The 21,052-nt window shown below is 48.3% G+C and overlaps 1 protein-coding gene across 7 annotated transcripts in view; it reads left to right on the top strand.

Annotated features, from left to right (window-relative positions):
* SLC22A23 (solute carrier family 22 member 23) overlaps positions 1 to 21,052 on the top strand; it is a 171,410-nt gene that overhangs the window by 118,621 nt on the left and 31,737 nt on the right. For 6 of the 7 annotated variants that reach the window (XR_004989426.2, XR_006742123.1, XR_004989427.2 and 3 more), the window contains one exon: positions 6,705 to 6,873. Coding sequence is in view for 4 of the 7 variants with exons in the window: in XM_036446768.2 (XP_036302661.1) it covers positions 6,705 to 6,873 (169 nt within the window). In the remaining 3 variants the exon portion in view is untranslated. Of the gene's footprint in view, positions 1 to 6,704; positions 6,874 to 21,052 lie in introns of those variants that run through there. The other variant, XM_036446784.2, reaches the window with a different exon arrangement.

Raw genomic sequence — 21,052 nt, 5'->3', positions numbered from 1 at the left:
TGAGCCGGCTCGTCCTATGTGGGGCACTGCCTGGGTCTGGCAGAGCAGCGGGCAGTGCTGTCTGGGAGACTGCCCAGACTGGCTCCTCCCGTAGAGTGAGTGTGAAATAACAGTGGTTGAATCCTTGCTGAGCGTATAGAGACGTGTTTCTCCTCCATTCAGCTTCTCCAGTTCTTCCGTGGAATCTGGTGCATGAATCTGTGCTGAGGGGGTCAGGGAGTCAGGTGGTGGGAGGGCAGGTTAGAAAGAAGCCCTGGTGAGTGAGGAAGGAGAGGGACAGCTGATGCCTCACACCCCCCTCCCCCCCATGCCCTCACAACCTCCACTCACCCCGAAGAGATCATTCTTTTTGAGGAGCCTCCGCAGCACTCCCCAATGAGTAGAGGCTCCTGAGAGATCGGAATCCTGTCATATGGAGCTTGTACACTGTATCATTCTGTCAGTTCTGACCAAGTTTTGCCTAAAACACAGAACAATGAAGGTCCCATGTGGAAGAACTTAGTTCACTGGAGTGAGTCTCTTAGTGGCGTAAGCCCACCCAGAGCCTCACCGAGGAGGCCGGCCGTATGTAAGGCAGCAGCACCTGGGAAGCCTTCTGTAGAGGGTAGACATGCCCTGGTGTGGAGTGGGCACGACACTGTCTACTTCATAGACCAGGCGACGGGAGCACACGCAGGCTGAGCGATGGCCCCAGCCTGGAAGAGGCAGGGAAGGTCTTTAACCCCTGCTTCCCACCCTCAGCCTGGGCCTCAGCCTCTCCTTCTGCGGAGCACATTCCTCGTTTCCTCCCGTAAATGTTGTCAGTCAACTTCACATATTCCTCATTACTACTCAACTCTGACCCAGAAAAATCCGGTGGCTATTTTAGAGAACCTAGGAACATTTAGCAATTCCAATAAAAGATAAATTGTAGCAAACATACCTACAGTTTTTAAAAATGTATTTAAGAAAGAACGAGAATTGTGGCCCTGGCCAGGTGGCTTGCTTTAGTTGGAGCATGGTCCTGTACACCGAAGGATTGCGGGTTTGATTCTTGGTCAGGGCACATACCTGGGTTGTGGGTTTGATCCTTGGTTGGAGGGCGGGGGGGGGGGGGGGGGGGGGCAGGATTAGGGAGGCAACCAAACGATATTTCTCTCTCTCATCGATGTTGCGCTCTCTCCCTTCCTCCCTCTCTCTCTCTCTCTCTCTTTCTCTCTCTCTCTCTCTCTCTCTCTCTCAAATCAATAAAAACATATCTTAGGGTAAGGATTTAAAAAAAGAAAGAATAAGAATTGTATTTTATTTACTTATATATTATAGAAGGATGGGACATATCTTTTTAAGACTGGTTCCAAAAACATTTTTTAATTAGATAATCATAGTTCCCAAATGCCCTGACCAGTTAGGTAAGTCAGTGTGTTGGTGGGGGTTGGGACTGGGGGAAGGGAATGTCAAACCTCATTCTCTGGCTGGTGTTTCCGACAGGCAGATAGCTGAGACACTGGAGCAGGCTGAGTCCTGCCAGCACAGTACTTTGTCTCTTACCCAGCGCCCTGCCTGGGAGCTTCGGCGTGCGTGTCTGGGCACACAGCACACCCTTGTCCGGCGCTGCACCTCCGCCCAGGCCCTGAGCTGCAAGGCCGCTGTGCCTGCCAGCCCTGAGCTAGGCTCTGTTTGACAGAAACAGGGAATCTTGTTTGTTTGTTTGTTTGTTTTAATGAAATTGTATAAGCAAGGAGTTTCTAAAATCATCATTTGTCATCGAATACCAGCCAAACTGTAGACTTTTAAACCCCGTCAGGCTGAGCATGGGTGAAAGTGAGTGAGTGAGTGAGCGAAAAGACAGAGCCTTTGGTGTTGGCCAGAGGAGGGTGTTTGCATGTTGAGGACATGGTCAGGGGTTTTCAGCACAGACTTAGTTTTTCTCAGAATAGTCACCTGACCTCTGGGTCCCTCTTGCTGCACTACCCACATAGCTTGGTCCCCCAGAGGGGCTCGTCACTAGCCCACGGAGCCGCAAGAAGGGCTGTTGGTCGAGAGGTAACAGGGGAGCTAGATTCGAGTGATGGAGCCACCTGGGGGTTCTGCACCCTCCAAACCCTTCGTTCAGACCACGTGGTCATTTCCACTAGTTCTGCTTTGCTGCCATCACTCTACGTGGGAGAGTGTTGGAGGTTTTGTCCACAGCCTCTCTGCAGCTCCTGTGTAGGATCTGGGAATTTCCCAGCTGGATGGGGCCTTGGAGAGGTGTTTGCTTCCTTTTCAGATTGGCCCTCAGATTCCTGGTGGGGAGGTAGTCGATGGGACAGAGCATCCCCCCAACCTTTCTGCTGCCCACACAATACAAGCCGTTGTGGTATTTTCTTATTATTGCAGAATTTATGAAGGAGATACATAGGAAGAGGTTTCCTGCAAGGAATTGGCTTACAGAAATGTGGGGGCAGGTGGGGCAACCCTGAAATCTAGGGGTCAGGCCGGCAGGAGGGGAGTCCGCATGTCAGGGTGAAGCTGCTGTCCACGGGCAGATGTTCTGTCTTCCACAAGGAACCTCGGCTCTGTGTTTAGAACCTTGCAACTGATGGGGTCAGGCCCATCTAGATTATCTGAGAATCCCTTTTTCTTAAAATCAGCTGACTGAGAACTTCAGTCACCTCTACAACATATCCTGACAGCAGCACCTCCATTACTGCTGATAGAACACCTGGGATTGTAGCCTAGCAACAAGCTACAATCAGGCCAGCAACACTGACTCAGCAACACTGACTCAGCAAACAGAGCTGATGACCCCGGCTCTGATGCCTCACTTCCCTTTGGGCTTTGGCCTTCCTCCTTCCTCACCCAAAGTGACTGATCTGGGCAGCACTACTTTCTTTTCTTCCAGGAAAAGTATAAGAATCTGGAAGCTTCTGGATCTTGTACCCAAACACCATATTTTCAACAGAACTCGCAGAGGGCCTTGGGGCTCTGCATCCTGTGTGCTCAGATGATTGTGGTCATGCTCCCATTTTTTACAGGCCAAATGCCTCAATTAAATCTTAATTATGTGCTATTTAATTTTCATAACCTTCAGTAATTTCTCTGTTTATCGACAAAGTATATTAAGCTTATAAGAGTGGCTTCTATGCTTTCTTCATTAAGGTGTTAAGGGAAATGTGATTTTAACAAAGGGATTTTGTGGTGGTTTCCTTGAATTCGCTTAGTTCTGTTTTTCAATTGATGGATTGTTTCTGGTTTATGAGAATATGAAATAAGTGTAATGAAAAGAAAGAGTGTAAACTGTCATGGTAGGCTATTTCTCTTTCTCAGTCTTTTTAGAACAAACTTCAGCCCTGCTCTAAAATTCACTAGGTCAGTGAAGAATAAAGAGGTCAAATGAGACTCAGGAATGTTTTGGCAATAATAATCTTATTATATATGGTAATTATGTTGTTATATATGGAATTATTATTTATAAAAACTAACATATAGCCATAAAGTAGGACTCATGGTTCAGAGGTGACAGTGGAGCTGTATTCGAGTGATGGAGCCACTGTATTCAGGCATTTATGCTTCTTTGGTGCTCATAACAGCCCATTTTACCGATGACAAATCTGAGGCACAGAACTCCAGATGGCTGAACCAATGTCACTAGTTCATAAGCACTAGAGACAGGATTTGAACTCAGGCTGTCTGGCACTGGCCTCCAGGCTCTTAGCTATGAGTGAAAGGGCTGCACACAAGATACTTGAGATATTTTGGAGTTCGAATCTATGATGCATCACCTCAGATGACAGTTTTTTGTGACCTTTAATTGTTTTGCATAATGAAGGAGAGGTTGCTGCCATAAGTGAAAACCTACTCAGATGACTTGAGGTCGGCCCATTGGCAAAGAAAGGAGCGCTAAGAAGTGATGATACTATGTGCAGCCCAGGCCTTCACAGGTGCCTCTGGCAGCTGGCAGTTCAGAGCCATGGACACCTGCCTGCAGGCGACCTATTATTCCACACATCCCCGGTGCTTCCCAGGTGGCTGGGATCTACCTGCCACATCCTCCCTCCTGCATGTGCCGGGACGTAGGCTTTTAACATCCTGATGGATTTCTCCCTCTCTTTCACTTAAAAAACCTGATTCTCATCACCCAGAAGGAACATGGGATTCATGGCAAGCTTCAAGCGCCTATGGTTCTTTGGTAATTGCTTTACAAGCACACATCTTTATAGCCACCTTTAGAATGTAGCTGATTTCAGGCAGTTTGGAAAGACTTTCTGGTGAGTCGAGGCAAAAAGGTGATTATCTGCAAATGTCATACCTGTGTCCTCACATCAGATTGCCGTGTTTTCCATCGCCCCTGCAGGAATGCTAATATGCCACATAGCTGCGTCTTTCACAGTGAACTCCCGGCTAGGATTCCTGCAGATGCAGGAGTGCAGAGGTTGGGAAGTGATTTTAGTAAGCCGTCTGTCAGAGATGTGTGTCGGAGGCAAGAACATTGCTCCTGATAGAGCACTGGGGACCTTGTTAACCTGCAGGTGCTGCTTCTTGGGTCTGGGTGGGGCCTGAGCTCACACCTCTAACACACTCCCAGGAGCTGCTGATGCTTCAGGTCCAAGTAGCAAGGAGCTAGAGGATTGCTCAGACTACTCATGGGAGAAGAACAAGAGAGGCCCACTAAGGAAACACCGGCCATGAACGCATATCTACAGGAACACTAACATGTGCACCGCTCACGGCATCCATTTGCAGGGAGGGAGAGGGAACAGTGAGACTGGAATCATTGGCCCACAAGGGGCAACTTTCCTTCCTCATCCACCAGCCTAGTCCCCTGTTTAGAAGGCCGCCGTGATGCTTGTGTGATGGTGCGTGGCGTGGTTAGTGTGTGGGATTGGACATCCCCTAAGGGGGTCTGTGGGGCGGAATTGGAATTGCAGGTATTTTCCCAATCTGGTCTCACAAAACTAAGGAGAAAGGCATGCCCGTTGCACCAGCTTCATGCCCTGTCCACATAAAACCATGCTGTGTTGGCATCAAATATCTCTGTGAGTTTGCTTAAAGGTCACCTGAGTAGGCAGGTGCTAAAGTTCCTCATTTGATATGAGCCGGTGCTGCACCGCAGACGCTGAACTTACCCCGCCTAAAGCCCATTTCGGATTTCCATAGCAAATCTACCGCTCGGGCTGAGTAAGTAGTAGTAGTCTTTTCTAAAAAGATTCTGGTTGCTTTATTAAGATTAAGAGCAGAGATGCCAGACCCCGCGTGAATGCCCAAGCCCCGCTGGGAGGTCATCTTTGACGTGAGCCTGGCCTGTGCGTGGAAAAGAATATCATCACAGCCGAGGGCCAGGAGACGGCTGTTTAATCCTGTTTTCTTAATTAAATGGAAACAAAGTTCTTTAGACTCTGTTCTCTCGAGGTCAAGTTTCTCTCACTTACCAATAGCTGGGCTCATGATGCCTGCTTATATGGAGCGGGCATGGAAATTCTGATCACTTTATTATCTCTTTCCTACAGATGAGCTGGTGCAGACATTGGCTGGCGTGGTGCCCTCTCCTTGGCGGGGCTGGTTCTGTCCTGAGTGTAGTTTGTCTGTTCCCCCCTTTTATCTCTTCCCCTTTTATCTCTTCCCCTTCACTGCCTTGCAACTCCCACCTCTGCACTGGCCTCTACAGTCCAAAGGTGGGCGATGGGCTGTGGCAACTGACCTACAAACAGTGTCTAGACACAGATGCATGAAAAGTATTTTCTCCTGAGAGTCTTCTTTTTAAAAAAAAAAAAATAGTTATTTTACCTGCACTTAAAGAAAGGCAAGCCAGCTTTAGGGAGAAGAAGAGCAAACGAACTTGTGTTCCAAAGTATGTAAACCCTGCTGTCTGCTGTAGGAGCTCACGCAGCATTCTCTGCTTATTGGCAGCTGGGCACTGCCATCTACGTTTGGGACCATCTTTGACTCCAAGTCAAATTGAGAGCCTAGATTCCTGCAAACAGGAGGGACCATGATGTCCTTCCATCCGATAAACATTTGGTGGAGGCAGACACTGGCTGTGTATGGAGCTGTGAAGATCAAGCAGACACACACACACACACACACACACACACACACACACCCCACAGCGGATAGGACCAGAGAGGGGGATGCATCACACCCAGGTCACAGTGGGCAGAGAACCCGCATGGGGAGGAGAAACTTCCCATGAGAACATCACAAGATCCAAGTCTGCTATACTGATTGGGTTTTGTCTTGTTAAAAAGGAGGGACGTGCAGGTGGGTGGGCGTGAGCAGACGGTGCTTCTGGGTGCCCTGCACAGAGAATGAGGGTCCCCTAATTCAGCCTGGGAGAGGGAAGGAGTGGCGACAGTCGGCACGATGGAGTCCAGTCTATAAGACACTCAGTGGCCTCCAGAGAGCAGAGGTGGGAATAATGTGCTATGCAAACACTCTGCCCCCATGCAGTGTTTACTAGCTTCTCAGCTAGGCAACTCTGAATTATAATGTTCTCTTGCCACTACCTTGCTCTGTGACCTTGAGCAATGATCTCTCTCCCTTCCCCATCCGATCCTCAGCTAATCTAGCTGTAAAAATGAGGATCTCAACCTTGACTTACTGTAGAGGGTTCTCAGTTGACCAGCAAATAATCCCGGTCTGACAGTTCTTGGTTGATTGAGAAGTGCGTTTGCCCCTCTACCCCCATGGCTCCCCCAGGCCAGGGGCAGGATACTCATGTCTCTCTTGTCCCTTCTGTGTTCCAGGAATAGAGCTGTGCCCTCCTGGAAAACGGTTCATGATCACCATGGTGGCAAACTTCGTGACCATAGCAGGGCAGCTCCTCATGCCCGGGCTGGCAGCGCTGTGCCGGGACTGGCAGGTGCTGCAGGCGCTCATCATCTGCCCCTTCCTGCTCATGCTGCTGTACTGGTCGTGAGTATCCCGCAGGCTGCCCGTGCCGCTGCCCGCACGCAGAAGGCCGTGCCCGCCCCAGGAGACACAGACTTCCCCTTGTGTCAGCTTGTGTGCTGTGAGGGAATGCTGCTCTTTCTTTTTTATTTTCTTTTATTTTTTAAATGTCTTACCTTGGGAAATGTCCAGACCTACACAAAGAACATAGAAGATTGGAATGAGCCCTAGGTACCCTTTGCCAGCTCTGACCATATGCCCTCCACATCTGGTGTCACGCCTGTTTGCTGGGTCATTCCGATGTGATTTTCATGAATGGATTTGCAAAGGGGAATCCTTGTGTGGGGAGAAGCCATAGGGAGATGTTCAAGGAAATTCAGCAAAGCCGCCTGGTCTCCTCTGGATGACGGAGGGGCAAATGCCAGGCCCTCGGTCACCCCCCAGCAGCTGCAACCCAGGCTGTGTGGCCCACAGAGCTGAGAACACCTGCTGTGTGGTCCTGTGGGGGAGGTTCAGGAGGATTGTTAGGGCCATGCGTACTTTTTCAGTTTCTAAGTTTTAAGTTTGGGGCTTGCTGACTTCAGGAAAAAAGAAGCAGCTAAACACACTGGTTTTAAGCTATGACTTGGGCAACTAGATTTTTAAAACTCCCAGGGGATTACCGGGTAGCTGAGATTGAAACCACCACTCTTAGACAGTTGTTTGGGGGAAAAGGAGTGTCCTGGCCTTTTTATAAATAACCCTTCTCTTTCTCTGCCTTCGTCCCCTCTCCACACACACACCCCTCATGCCAACACTCCTGCTTCCCCACAAGTGCAGGGTACCGTAGTGTAGATTATAATACTGCGCTATTTCTATTCCTTCGTCACCAGTGGCAGCCAGATGTCTGGCAAGAAGTCAGTCAGTTGTGTCTCAGCTTTGTTCACAGAGTGGAGAGGGCACTACTGGGGCTTCCTTTTTTTAAAGGTGCCAGGGAAGAGAAGAAAGTCCCTGCCTTTTCCCTTTGCCAGGGCCACCCACCCAGGCCGTCATCCCAGCAGATAAAAATTGGTGAGCGAGGCGCCTTTTCCTCTGGAGCCCTGCCCCTGCTCACGCTGTCACAGAGCCTCAGCAGCAGCGAGGAGCCTGAGGCCACCTGCTGGTGAGGGCCCCATCGGGCAGCTGCCACCCTATGCTCCTCTCACCATGCCTCTGCCAGGCTTCTCAGCCTGAAGTCCTCCTGCGGGGACCACACAGGTTTCAGATCCTGTCCGTCCAGCAGGATGGCCCTGGCCAGTGTGGCCGTGGGTTGGGGTGTCCCCGGGCACCAAAGGGCTGCCTGTTTGATTCCTGGTCAGGGCACAGGCCGCGGTTGCTGGATTCCCAGTGGAGGGTGTGCAGGAGGTGGATGATTGATGTTTCTCCCTCCCTCTCTCTCTAAAAATCAACAAAATATTTAAAAAATAAGAGGCAAAGAATGAAATTGTTTCCCTGGAGCAGGAAGCAGTGGGCAGCTCTTCCCTTAATCAGTCAGAGGAAGCCCTTTCCGTTCCTCCCTTTGCCCGGAGCTGGGCTGGGCTTGTTTTGGAATTTGGGACATTTATTTATTTAATAATGTTTATATAGTGTCTGCTCTGTGCCATATGCAGATGCTAACGCTACACAGAGAGCAGGCCATTCAGTCTTCCTATTCACCACCCCGCTGAGAAGATGACAGAACTGAGGCACCCAGCTGGCCCTGAAACCCAGCACTTGTGCTGTCTCCCACCTTCCCTCGCTGCCATCCACTTGTTCTGGGAGGGGCTCCCCATTGTCACAAAGCATCTTCTTGTGTGGTCTGGCACCCCCCACCTCCCTCCCCTCACTCCCTGGCCTCCACAGCACCCAAGCGCACAGTGCTGTCTGCTGGCCCCTGGGGGTTGGTGGCCCGGGGTAGGCACAGCCTGTTGGAGACTCGCACTCCTGGAAGGACAGACAGGGCTGTCTCCTTTACCGCCTGGCTCTGAGTCTCAGCCCTGGTTCTGCTCCTATCTGTCCCAGGTAAGGAGGCACCTGATGGGGAGAAGTAGCAGAGAAGGGTTTCCTGGAATAGGTCTGGGATCCTGGCTCATGTGGGAAAGGGCTTGGGGGGGGGGGGGGGGGGTTATTTGTCCTATTGTTGTTTATTTAAATTTAAAATGCATCAGAGTTAATGATAGGCAAGGTGAGGCATTCATTTACTTACGTACATTATCAAACCTAAGGAAAGTTCTTTGAAACAAAACTTCACAGTGGAAAGTATATCCAGGGTACTCTGGCAAGTAAAATATGTGTGTGGACAGACAGATGGACGGATGTCCCGGTGCACTGACACCATGTAGTTACTTCTCTGGCCCCACAGTCTGGATCGACCTGCTCTACTCACACATGTTAACTGCTGTGATCCTAATCAGCATTATTTTTTATTTATGTCATTATTTAAGGTGCTTGGCGCATGTCTGGCCTACAGCAGGTGCGCACTAATATTAGCTACTGCTGTTACGATGATTATATCACCTCTGAACACGTGTGGCAGCCTGGGTGTACGGGCACGTAAAAGACACCAGGGGTGAGAGACGTATTCCATTTCACCAGCAGATCTAAAGCCTCCGTAGCAGTCATTGGCTTTTAAAGGCCCCTGTCGAGCCTCCCACCCGCTGCAGGGGAAGCTGTGGCTCCCGAGGCTCCGGTTGGCAGGTTGAAGTGGGCTGTGGGGGAGATGGGGAGCTGAGCATCAGTCCCAGGATCAGCTATTGGTGACAAAATATTGAAAGTCACTTGCTTTCCTTTAATGAGCAAATGTTTATTTTGTGAGCCCGGGGGGCCAGCAGTGCACGTGATGCTTTGCAGTGACTCTGAGACTGTGCGTGAACCAGTGTCATAAACCAAACTGTATGACACAACCTTCACATCAAATCCAATTTCTAGCATTTCTGGTTTCAATTGTGGGCTAAGCCGACGGGGACCCTCCAAATACACCCAGATGCCGACCAAGATACACATTGGCCAAAGTGATACACGGCGCTGAGCTCCAGCGACCTGGGAGTGCCCTGGGCCCAGACCACGCAGAGCATTGGAGCAGGACTGGCCAGGCAGCTGCAGGGCATCTGAACCAGAAAAAGGAGCTTGGGCTTCAACACCTGCACAGGGGCTGGAACTGAGCCCTCAGGCCGTATCCTTAGACTCCGGGCTTTAAAGGAAACCAGGGGTCAGACTGTTGGTGAAAGCAGAGCTGAGGGTGGAAGAGTTCATCCCACCCAGAGACTTAGCCCCGAAGCTGGCTGACGGCCTGGGCTGAGGGTGGAAGAGTTCAGCTGTAAACACTGGAGCCTCGATGTCTGCACCACACATGCTGTGCGCTCTGAATTCCAAGTCCTCTCTGAGGCTCGGACGTTAAGGTAAAGCCAGCGAGTTCCTCAGACCCTCAAGGCCAAATGGAAACCACCCGGGGAGAACCACTGGGGCCAGGCACTCGAGACTCACTCCGAAGAAATGTTCGCCAAGAATAAGCTAACAGGCAGAATGCACAGAGCGCATCACAAGGGCCAAAAGCTATAAATTGGGGGGCTTGCCTACCAGGAATCCCAGAAAACAGAGCCCTCTGAGATAAGCTCATTAGCTAACTTATTAAGTAGTTACCACAACCCCACACCAATTGCTGTTCTAGATACTGCACATGCATAGGAGCAGGTCCCCACTCACGTGAAACCTCCCTTATGGTGGGGCTTGTGGGGTGGGAGGGAGCCCACTGAGGGAGCCCGCTGACCATGAAGCCATCAACAAGCGAAGGGCATGGTTTCACTAAGCAGCACCTGAGGACGGTGAGACGCAGGGACAGAAAGGGGCAGCAGGGTGATCAAGAAGAGCCGCTCTGAAGAGGCGACATTCCTTTCTGAGACCTACATGATCAGAAGGAGGAAGTCACACACAGTTCTGGGCGGAAATGTGTTCCCAGCACATAGGAGCAGCCAGGGCAACAGCTGGCTCCCACTCGGCTTTTTCTGGAAGAGGAAGTGAGGCCGGTGTGGCTGGAACATGAGGGCAAAGGGGAGAGGGCCAAGCTCAGAGACAAATGGGTCAGACCACGTGGGGCCTGAAGCCCAGTGGAGTTCTTCTAAAAGCAGGAAGACACGTTGGAGGTTTATGCAGGGCAGGGCATGCTCTGGGGTCACTGTCTGCTGGGTGCCGAGTGGTCGTGGGCGGGTGAGGGAAGCAGAGGGCTGCCGCACTGGCTGGTCTGTGAGAGGTGGTGTTGTGTCTGCCCCGGGGTGGGCGGTGGTCACTGGCAGGGGTCTGACCCAGGTACACTCTGTAAGTGGCTTTGTGGAGGCTTGCCAGTGGGTCTGCGTTGGCAAGGTGGGTTAAGGAGTGGTAGGAACTCAAGTTTGGATGGTTTGCTGAGACGGGGCTGGAGCTCCCTGAAACGTGGAGGCCCATGCAGGAAGTGGAGCGTGAAGTCCTGTCCGGAGAGGAGCTGGAAGGGTGACAGAAATGAAATCGCGGGCTGAGGGGAGCTTTGAAAAGGAGGGTTTTGATCTTGGGGACAATAGGGAACCACTGTAAGGAGAGCAGAGACTTGATGGAAACTACAGCCTGCATTAAATTACAGGGTTTATTAGCATCGAGGTCTGGTGAGGCCAACAGAGCAGGAGGCGAAGTCACGGAGTAGTTACTCAGTTCCTGGGAGGAGGGGCGCTCCACATCATGGGGGCCACACAGGAGGCACGGGGTGGGCCAGGAGGCTGAGGGGAGGAGCGGGCAGGAGCCTTCACTGTGGTTTCCAGCCGGTGAGGCAGGTGAGCAGGCTTCCTGTAGGCTGGTTTGAATAACTTCAGGAGGTCTGGGCACACGGACTGTCTGGTACCTGGCCCTGGGTGGCTAAGGCAGGGGGATGGTGCCAGAGAGTGTCAACCCCATAGAGGAAGTGGCTGGGGTGTGGTCTCTGAGTTGCGGGGTTTGTATATATTTGAAAGGTGCACTCATAGGTTAGTTGTTTGCTAACTGTAGAAATTTCCCTCCCAGAAACATAAAAAACATAGGAAATAAAAAGGCATGATTAATGTGTAGCCCTACAGCAGCTACAGGGTTACAGAATGATCTGGAACAATGTGCACCGGAAACTGGAATAGCCAGCCAGAAAGAGGTGGACTGATGTGCCCGGGACTGGATGGGAGTGTGGGCAGGGATGTGGTGAGCACAGGTGATTCTCCAGAATTGGGGAGACACAGTGCCCTAGCAAGTGGAGCTAAGATAGGAGTGACATCATTGCACATGTTGTCTGTGGGTGCTGCTACCTCCCAGGTCCAGCTGTGGTTGTCCAAGGGCTACAGGCAAAGGAAGAGTTCAGGGCTGAGTGGCCCAAGAGAACAGAAGGATGTGCTTCTTAGCTGTTGGTGTTTCCGCATGCTTTGTAGAGCCAAACTTAGTCATGTCATTGTGAAGTGCAAACAGAAGAAGAGAGGTACTTGGGAATATTTTTACCTGAGTGTAAGTGCTGTCAGAGGTGGAGGTTAACTCCACAGATGGGTACAGGTCCCTGAGACCCAGGCGCCTTTGAACCTCAGGGCACTGGGGCCAGATAGGAATGCTCATCTAGTCATCTTGCTTGGGAATTTACTATCTCTCAAGATAGTGTGGCAGAACATTGGTGCTAATGTAGAAGGAAGTCCTGTTTCAGGGATAAATGTGGGATTCCCCCAGGGTCCCAGAAAACAAATTGGGCATGGGGGGTGGCGGGGAGAGAGGAAGGGGGAGTCTAAAAGAAACTTGGATTTGATATGCTAGGAATTGGCAGATGAGGACAGAATGGAAGTGGGGGCTGCTGGGAAGCTGCCTGCTAATTACAGATTGTCCAGAAGGTTCCTTTCCAGGAGGCTCGGCCCGCTCTGGGCCACGGGGTGACACGCCTCCCTGTGCAGGAGCTCTCTCGGAGCGCACAGCCTGCGGCCCTGCCTTGGGGGGCCAGGCATGTGTTAGAACATCTGGGAAAACTGCAGGGTGGAACATCAGGAAGATAATACGTGGAGTGGGTGACAGAGTTTTCTGAGTGGAACTCACTGTTCAGGAGTGACACAGGAGTGAGAAGGCTGCCCACATGGTACCTACCTAAAGGTTATTTTGGTGGAAACAATGGAAGAGATGGTAAAGATGTTAGTGACACTTTCCCAAAATGTTAGTACATGTCATCACCGTACCTTCACATGTAAGGTAAGGGAGAAGAGAACATGGATGCTTTGTGAAAACAAGGATGTCCATGTCTGCATGTGCTGGGGACAGTTGTGATGCCATTCAGTAAGCTCCCAGTGAGAGCTCTCACTAGATATGAGAGCGTGCACCCTTCTTCCAGCGATGTTTGCTGAGTGTCAGGGGTCATCATAAACTAGGAGGACCTGTCCTCCCCCTTGAACAGCCTGGCAAGGTGGCTGGTGCTCTGTGACGTACGTTAATGCACATGTCTTAAACTGTTAGGGACACGCTTTCCCAGAGATCAACAACAAATCTCCGGGAAAGTGTGAGGCTCCATTAACCAAAATATTCCTGGGATAGGGAGGGGTGGGGCGGGTAAACAGTGGGATTATTCTGGTGTTTAGCGGGAGAAACCAGGGCATCAGAAAGCTTTCCAGAGCCTGGCTGGTGTGGCTCAGTGAACGAGCATCCACCTATGAACCAGGAGGTCATGGTTTCATTCCCAGTCAAGGTCCATGCCCGGGTTGGGGGCACGATCCCCAGTAAGGGGCATGCAGGAGGCAGCCAGTCAATGATTCTCTCTTCTTCTCTCAAATCAATAAAAATAAATATATTATTTTAAGGCTTTCCCAGAACATTCAGAAAAGTGGGAAAGTCATTAAAAATTGGTTTTCTGATGTCAGTGGTTCTCAGAGTGCAGCCTCTGAACCAGCAACGTCCTCACTACCTTGGAACTTGTTAGAAACACAAAATAAAAAAAGAAAATAAAAAAAGAAACACTGCCGAAACCGGTTTGGCTCAGTGGATAGAGCGCTGGCCTGTGGACTGAAAGGTTCTGGGTTCGATTCCAGTCAAGGGCATGTACCTTGGTTGTGGGCACATCCCTAGTAGGGGGTGTGCAAGAGACAGCTGATCGATGTTTGTCTCGCATAGATGTTTCTAACACTCTATCCCTCTCTCTTCCTCTCTGTAAAAAATCAATAAAATATTAAAAAACAAAAAAGAAACACAAAATCAATGTCAGGGGTGGGGCGAGAGTTATGGTTTAGGAACCCCCCAGGGTATGTCACTCAGCCCCAGTGCCAGAAGTGCTGTCCTAACCACTTCGTTCCCGCCTGCAATTAACACAAAGTAATACTGAATGTCGGCTATAATTGAAAAAAACTTTTAAAAAATTATTTGATCTTCAATTTTCAGTATTTATCATTTTTGGAAAACATTTTAAAATTACATTTTAATTACAGCTTTTAAGTCTCTTTTAAAAAAATAAAATAAAAATAATGTTTTAGAAAAAGAAGTGCTGTCCTGTGCCAGGCTGCCCATCACAGATGAGAAAGCCTGACACAGGGCACAGGGCACAGGGACCCTTGGAAGCAAGGTGTTGTTGGCGGGCAGGGACAGAGCCCAGCGGCGGCGGACACACCTCCGTGAGAAGCCGTTTCTGGTCCTGCAGGGAAATGAAATGTGCATCCTTGAAGAGCGAGGTGACACCCTGCGGACCCAGTGCTTGCCCAGCTCCACCGCAGAGCACAGAGCTGTCTTGATCATCTGGACAGCAGAAGTCGTAGAAATTCCCGGGACTGGTGGGTGAGGGCATCAAAATCTCAGCCCTGGATCTAAACATTTTACCTGCTCTGTGAGAACGTAAGTCTGTGTGCATGTATGTTCTGGAGTTTTAAATGATGCCTCACATGGACAGCAATGTGGGGCACTGGCCACACCTTCCTTCCTACCCTCCTCTCCCCCCCTCCCCCCGGACTGTTCACAGGGACCTGAGAGGGAGGAACCAGCATGGAGGCCTCACACATGCAGCGCAGGAACCGCCTGGGGAAAGAACAGCAGGTGGAGATGTGTGAAGACAGTGAATTATTAACACACTCAGTTCAGCTAGAATTTCATTCTGATGAGAGGAAAGTGCTGTTGGCAGGCACCACAAACATCGAGAGCATCTGGAAAAGCAAGAAGAAGACAAGGAGCATGGAGAAATAATGAGGAAATCAGAGAAAGACCGAGCCCCCATGGAACTGTGGGGAGTAACACTGTCAGTCCCCAAGGGGAAGAGAAAGCCTAAAGCGGAGAAACCTGGAGTGTGCTCTGCGGGGAGGGGGTGGCACAGTTGTACCCTTAGGGGGAAAAGATGCTAAAAGGATTTTAATTTTTAAAAAAATATATTTTATTGATTTTTTTTTACAGAGAAGAAGGGAGAGAGATAGAGAGCTAGAAACGTTGATGAGAGAGAAACATCGACCAGCTGCCTCCTGCACACCCCCTACTGGGGATGTGCCCGCAACCAATGTATTATACATGCCCTTGACTGGAATTGAACCTGGGATCTTTCAGTCCACAGACTGACGCTCTACCACTGAGCCAAACCGGCTTCAGCAAGAATTTTAATTTTTAACAATTTCAAGAAAAAGCCAATGTAAAATATTTTAAAAGACCTCCAGTTAGATAATATTCAGAAAAAAAAAATGCTAACAATTCCAATATGTAAATGGTCCCAAATAACACTGGCTCTTTAAAATATTATCAGAAATATTTTGGAATTTTCTCTTCCAGTCTTCTTTTTTATTTAGTTTATATTGCTTGAAAAAATACAAGTGAAAACTTATCTGCTTGAACCAATACTATATTTTGTAAGAGCTTTGAACCAGAAACTTAAAATATTCTCCCAATTGGTATTTAATTCAATGCTAGACTTTGAATTATTTTTTTTAATTGGAGAATCTTTTCAGAATTTCATATTGACTGTGATACTTGGTAGAACCCCCATAATTTTTAATATTTCTACAGAGTTTGCTTTGTCAGGTGCTGCTAAGAACTTTCTATAATTTAGCTCTTTAATCCTCCCATCGACTCTCTGGACTAGGAACTGAGACGATCCAGTGTGGATGGAGAAACTGAGGCACAAACAGATTGCTTACCACCTCTACGGCCTGACTGCCAACAGGGGCCCCTGAGCCAGAACGGGGATGCCAGGGGCTGAGCTCAGGTCACAGTGCAGTGGTGCTGCAGGGCCCGGGCAGGACCTGCTGGTAGAGGGAGACTCCTGGGCGGCCAAGATCAGGCGCCGAGCTAAGCTGCTCACCCAGGAGGAATTTCCTCTCCAGACCTCTTTTTCATTTAGTTTATATTGGTTAGCATTTAGAAAAAAACATTTTTTTTTAAATCTCTGGGGAGTGTCTTACTCCTTCCCCTAATGGAAGTTTAATGAAAATTTAGGTAGATGAATCTTTTTTTATTCTTACATTGTTGAAATGATTTTACAAGACCCTTTAAAATTCATCTCAGCAGTTATGAGCTTTTTTTCCTGCCCGCACACACTTCCTCTATCAAAAGCGGTTTTACTAATATTTTGCCTGGCCAGCAGCCAATCAGTGATTCTCTCTCATCATTTATGCTTCTATCTCTCCCTTCCTTTCTGAAATCAATTGTATATATATATCAGATGGTTATATTTCAGCCCTGGTCAGGTAACTCATTTGGTTGGACCATCATCCTGTACACCAAAAGGTTTCAGGTTTGATTCCCAGTCAGGGCACGTACCCACGTTGTGGGTTGAATCCCTGATCAGGGTGTGTACCAATCTGTGTTTCTCACATCAATGCCCCCCTCCCCCTCCCTGTCACACACATTCTCTATCTCTCTCTACCTCTCTCTTTCTCTCTCTCTCTTTCAAAATCAATAGAAACATCCTTGGTGAGGATTTTTAAAATGGATTCATTTCAAAAAGGACCAGAGTACCACATTATGTCAACTCTGTTCCAGATAAAATGGGGCTGTGAGATTCCCTACATACCAGGGGGTACAAATTCGGTTATTCCAACAGTTAGTCACGCAGGAAAATGTTTTCCTCAGAGGACTCTGAAAGCAGTGGATCATAAAAAGCAAATATAGTCTCTGGGAGCTCGAATAAACCTGCAATAATTCTTTTATTAATTTATTTATTAATTTATTAATTTATTAATTTATTAATTTATTAATTTGAGGAAACTTATAGGAAACATAAAGCAAACACATTTCTTTTTTAGTCGAATTCTATTTGTTTAAAAATTATCCAGGTGGGTAATACTGGCCAAAGGCAAAGTATAAATAAAAACAGTGGTCAACACTTTATTCCGAATCATTGAAGGAGCAACTAAAAGTGAGATAAAAGTGTTCTCTTCATTGGTGCTTTGGGAGCTGCTGATGTCATGGAATGTTAGGTAGCCCTCAGGCAAGAGGCTGTCCAGTTTACAACTTCTGAGTATGCAGAGATTACGTAAAAAAGCAGGAACCCTGTGGTCAACAAGAGTGCTTCTGGGTAGAAGCAGAGAAAGGCCTGTGCTGGGCCAGGGTGGGGGAGGTCTAGCCTCTGCTCCAAAGGCCAGTGGGACTGTCCCCATGCCCAGAGGAGCGCCAGCACTGCCTCTCACGACCCCCCCAACAGAGGAAGAGGGGTCCCTGGGCCCTGCCAGCAGGCTGGCCTCAGGGCCTGTGTGTTCTGTGGGGGAGTGGCAAAAGTCAGGTAGATGGCCCTCGGGGGACAGGGTGATAGCTGCTAAGCAGTCGCTGCAGCAGCTGGCACAAGTCCATGTGGGTGGACAGAGAGGCCAGGGCCCAGCCCCGATTCTCGGGGCCTGGCGAAGCACACATCAGTGTCACAGGAAGTGGGGGTCGGACAGACCAGCATGGCCGCCCTCAGTCGCTGGGATTCGGTGGCCAGCCGTGCGTGTTTATGTAGGAGTTAGGAGAGAGAGGCGAGCATGGCAGAGGCAAGAGGCTGCTTTCCAGAGCCTTGTGTGAGGTTGGGGCAAAGCCTGCAAGGCACAGGGCGAAGGAGTCAGTGAGTGAGTGGCCTTGGTGGCTCCGTTGCCTCCTGCCCAGGTAAGAGGGGAGCCAGCGGGCAGGAGAAGCTCGGTCCGGGGAGAGGGGTAACTAGGCGGCTCAAACAGGGGCTTAGCCAGGGGCCCCAGTAAACCTCCATTTATAGAACGGCAGCATACACTTTCCTTTGTTCCTTCTGCCCGCTTACCTCTTCAAATTGGTTTTCCACATCACGTTTATTTTTATCATTTGTAAAAATGCCAGATTAATTCCGCCTGCAGCATTACATTTTGAATGCCCCATGGGCTATATACTTTCTGCAGCCTGATAATTGCTTATGCGGTTAAAAAACAAAACAAAAAAAACAAAAACAAAAACACAGAAGGAGAAAGCACAAGAAGGAAGAAAGTGGAGAAAACTAACCCAGCTACAGAATATTTTCTGCTGAATTCCTAGTATTCATCTGTTTGCAGTAGTCACTGAGAAACATTTTAAATGTGTCCCAATTATTACACATTCAGAGTTACTTAATCTAAAAGGCTAGCTCCAAACACATCTTAGTTCTGACTGCATTCCTTATGGCCAAAACTGAAAGCATCAATACAACATTTGTCCAGTGCATTGCCATGATCAGCATCATCTGAATCTTCCAGAAAGAGGCAGCCATTACCACTAGTCCCTTGAAGCAAATCTCGAAAGAGAATGTTGGAGCCAAGTACGGCCTTAGTATCATTCCACTGCCCATTATCACCCATTCTACAGATGTGGGGAAATTTAGGCCTGAAGGTGACCTGTCCAGTCACCTAACTGGTCTATAAGCCCAGGACTTCTGAATGTTCCCTCCACGTTTCTATTAAGTAGAAGCAGTAGGAAGCTTACGTATGCATTATTTGGAAAAGCAACAGAGCCAATGGTGTAAGTGTATGTGACAAATTAGTGGGGTGGCCATTTAAATAAAAGAATTCCTTGTTTTACAAAAAGATTTGCAAGAAGAGTCATTTGCATTGGGGAAATTTTGGGTTTTAACCATCCTAAGAGCCAATTTTTAAAATTTATTATAAAATTTTTTTTCATCCTCACTCGAGTATATTTTTTCCATTGATTTTTTTTTTTTTAGAGAGTGTGGAGGGGAGGGGAGAGAGGAGGTGGATGGGACAGAAGGAGGGAGGGAGAGAGAAAGAGAGAGAGAGAGAGAGAGAGAGAGAGAGAGAGAGAGAGAGAGAGAGAGAAAGAGATGAGAGAGACATATCAATTGGTTGCTTCCCATATCCACTGTGGGACCTGGGATTGAGCTTGCAACTGAGGTACATGCTATTGATTAGGCATCAGACCCTTCAATCCACTGGCCGACACTCTAACCACTGAGTAAAACCAGGGCAGAAGAGCCAGGGCATAACTTTTACTTGATTACATGATACTCAGCTCTTCTCCCTACATTACTAAGTGTGACTCACATCATAAACTTGATATTTTTAAAGAGCTAATTCATATCCATTTCCTATCTCTTGACCTGAACCTATTTATCTACAAACAAAACTAGTTGGGACTTTTTTTAATCCAAGTGAAAACTTATCTGCTTGAACCAATACTATATTTTGTAAGAGCTTTGAACCAGAAACTTAAAAATATTCTCCCAATTGGTATTTAATTCAATGCTAGACTTTGAATTATATTTTTAATTGGAGAATCTTTTCAGAATTTCATATTGACTGTGATACTTGGTAGAACCCCAAAATAATAGCTAGAATCACCTCTGTGAATCAAAAGCACCTTCCTACAGTCTAAGGCTTTCTTCACATACGTGTTCAGGGAAGCTTCAATCCTACAGAGCCCTTCCTGATTCTTCTTCTCCCTCCCCCGTCTCACAGTGTCCTTCCCTCTGCATTGGGCAACCTATTTGATAGAAGCTCTTACCTGGAAGGCATTTGTTAATCTACATGTTTTTCTTGACTGGCAGGTTGAGCATGCTCAGTACATGTTTATTCCAGGAATGATGTAATATTGCATCACAACATGAAGGCATACCTGTCTACACTAAGTCCTAAAACTAAGCACCTCAGTAAAACAAGTGACTGGAGGATAAAAATCCAGTTCATCTTATTTCCTTCCCATACATTTTAAAATAAATATTCTCATTTAATTTTAAGAGGATAGATATGCTAAAATGTAGAGAACGCCAAGCTGGCATTTTATCAGGACAGGTGCTAAATGAGTTAGCAGGAAAGCAGCCCAGATAGTACACCTGTCTGTCAGATCCTCCAGTTGGGAAGAAGGAATGCTTGGTTTTATTCTTAAATGTCAAGAAAAAAATATCAACTTTATTGTATTAAGAAAGGATAAAGTCTTGAGTTTTAATGACTGATTCTGTGGAGTTACAGGTTGGAACTAAGATGTTAAACAGATCCATGAATGTGAATAGATGGGCTTAACTCTTAGCCAAAGAGTATCGAAAAGGCAGGAGTGCAGACAAAACTGGGAAAGTGTCTGAGAAGCAGCATGGTACTATGAAACCATAGGCGCTGTGGTCAGGAAGGCAGGGCCAGTGGGTGCTGCGGAGGAGGGCGGGCAGGGTCTTGTATCATTGCACACTGACGCTGGGCTTTGAGGAACAACATCTAGTGGCATCAGTCGGGGAATCAGAAAACGTTTCTGTCCTGCTGTGGTAACGTTATTTACGTGATGCCCATGGGGAAATGGTTCCATGTAAATAAATGTTAATTCTTTAAGAATTACTAATTTATTGTGGCTATTTGATGGATATCTTTCTAAAAGATATTTTTCTACTTTTTAAACAACACTATAAACATATTGTGATGTGGAGAAATGACACTGGCTTAGGGGTCCAAAGACCAAGTTTTGTGTCTGTCCCTGCCCAGATGTCCCCGGAAGGCATTGTCTGGGCTCCACTCACCTGTTGTCACTGTGGGGCTGGGCCAAGTGCCAGCCCGACACCCTCTCTACCTCTGAAGTCTTCAGGGTTGTGACTTCATCTGTTCTTGGTGAGCGATTCAAAGATGTTCACCATGGCATCAGGCATGTTTGTGGTTGCTCAGTGTGAGCCTTCCAAAGGTTCCCAGTGTGTGAAGTCCTGTACCTGCCTGGTGGAGGAGTGGACACCTGGCTTTCCCACGCCCTCTCTGGGAGCCAGGGTGCCCTCTCTGCTCCAAACTCCTCCCCTACCCCTGCTTGTGACCTGGGGACTTCTAACCTGGAA

Source organism: Pipistrellus kuhlii, unplaced genomic scaffold, assembly GCF_014108245.1.
Source record: "Pipistrellus kuhlii isolate mPipKuh1 unplaced genomic scaffold, mPipKuh1.p scaffold_m20_p_2, whole genome shotgun sequence".
NCBI lineage: Eukaryota > Metazoa > Chordata > Mammalia > Chiroptera > Vespertilionidae > Pipistrellus > Pipistrellus kuhlii.
The sequence above is the reverse complement of the archived record's forward strand: the minus strand, read 5'-3'. Positions and strand labels throughout refer to the sequence as shown.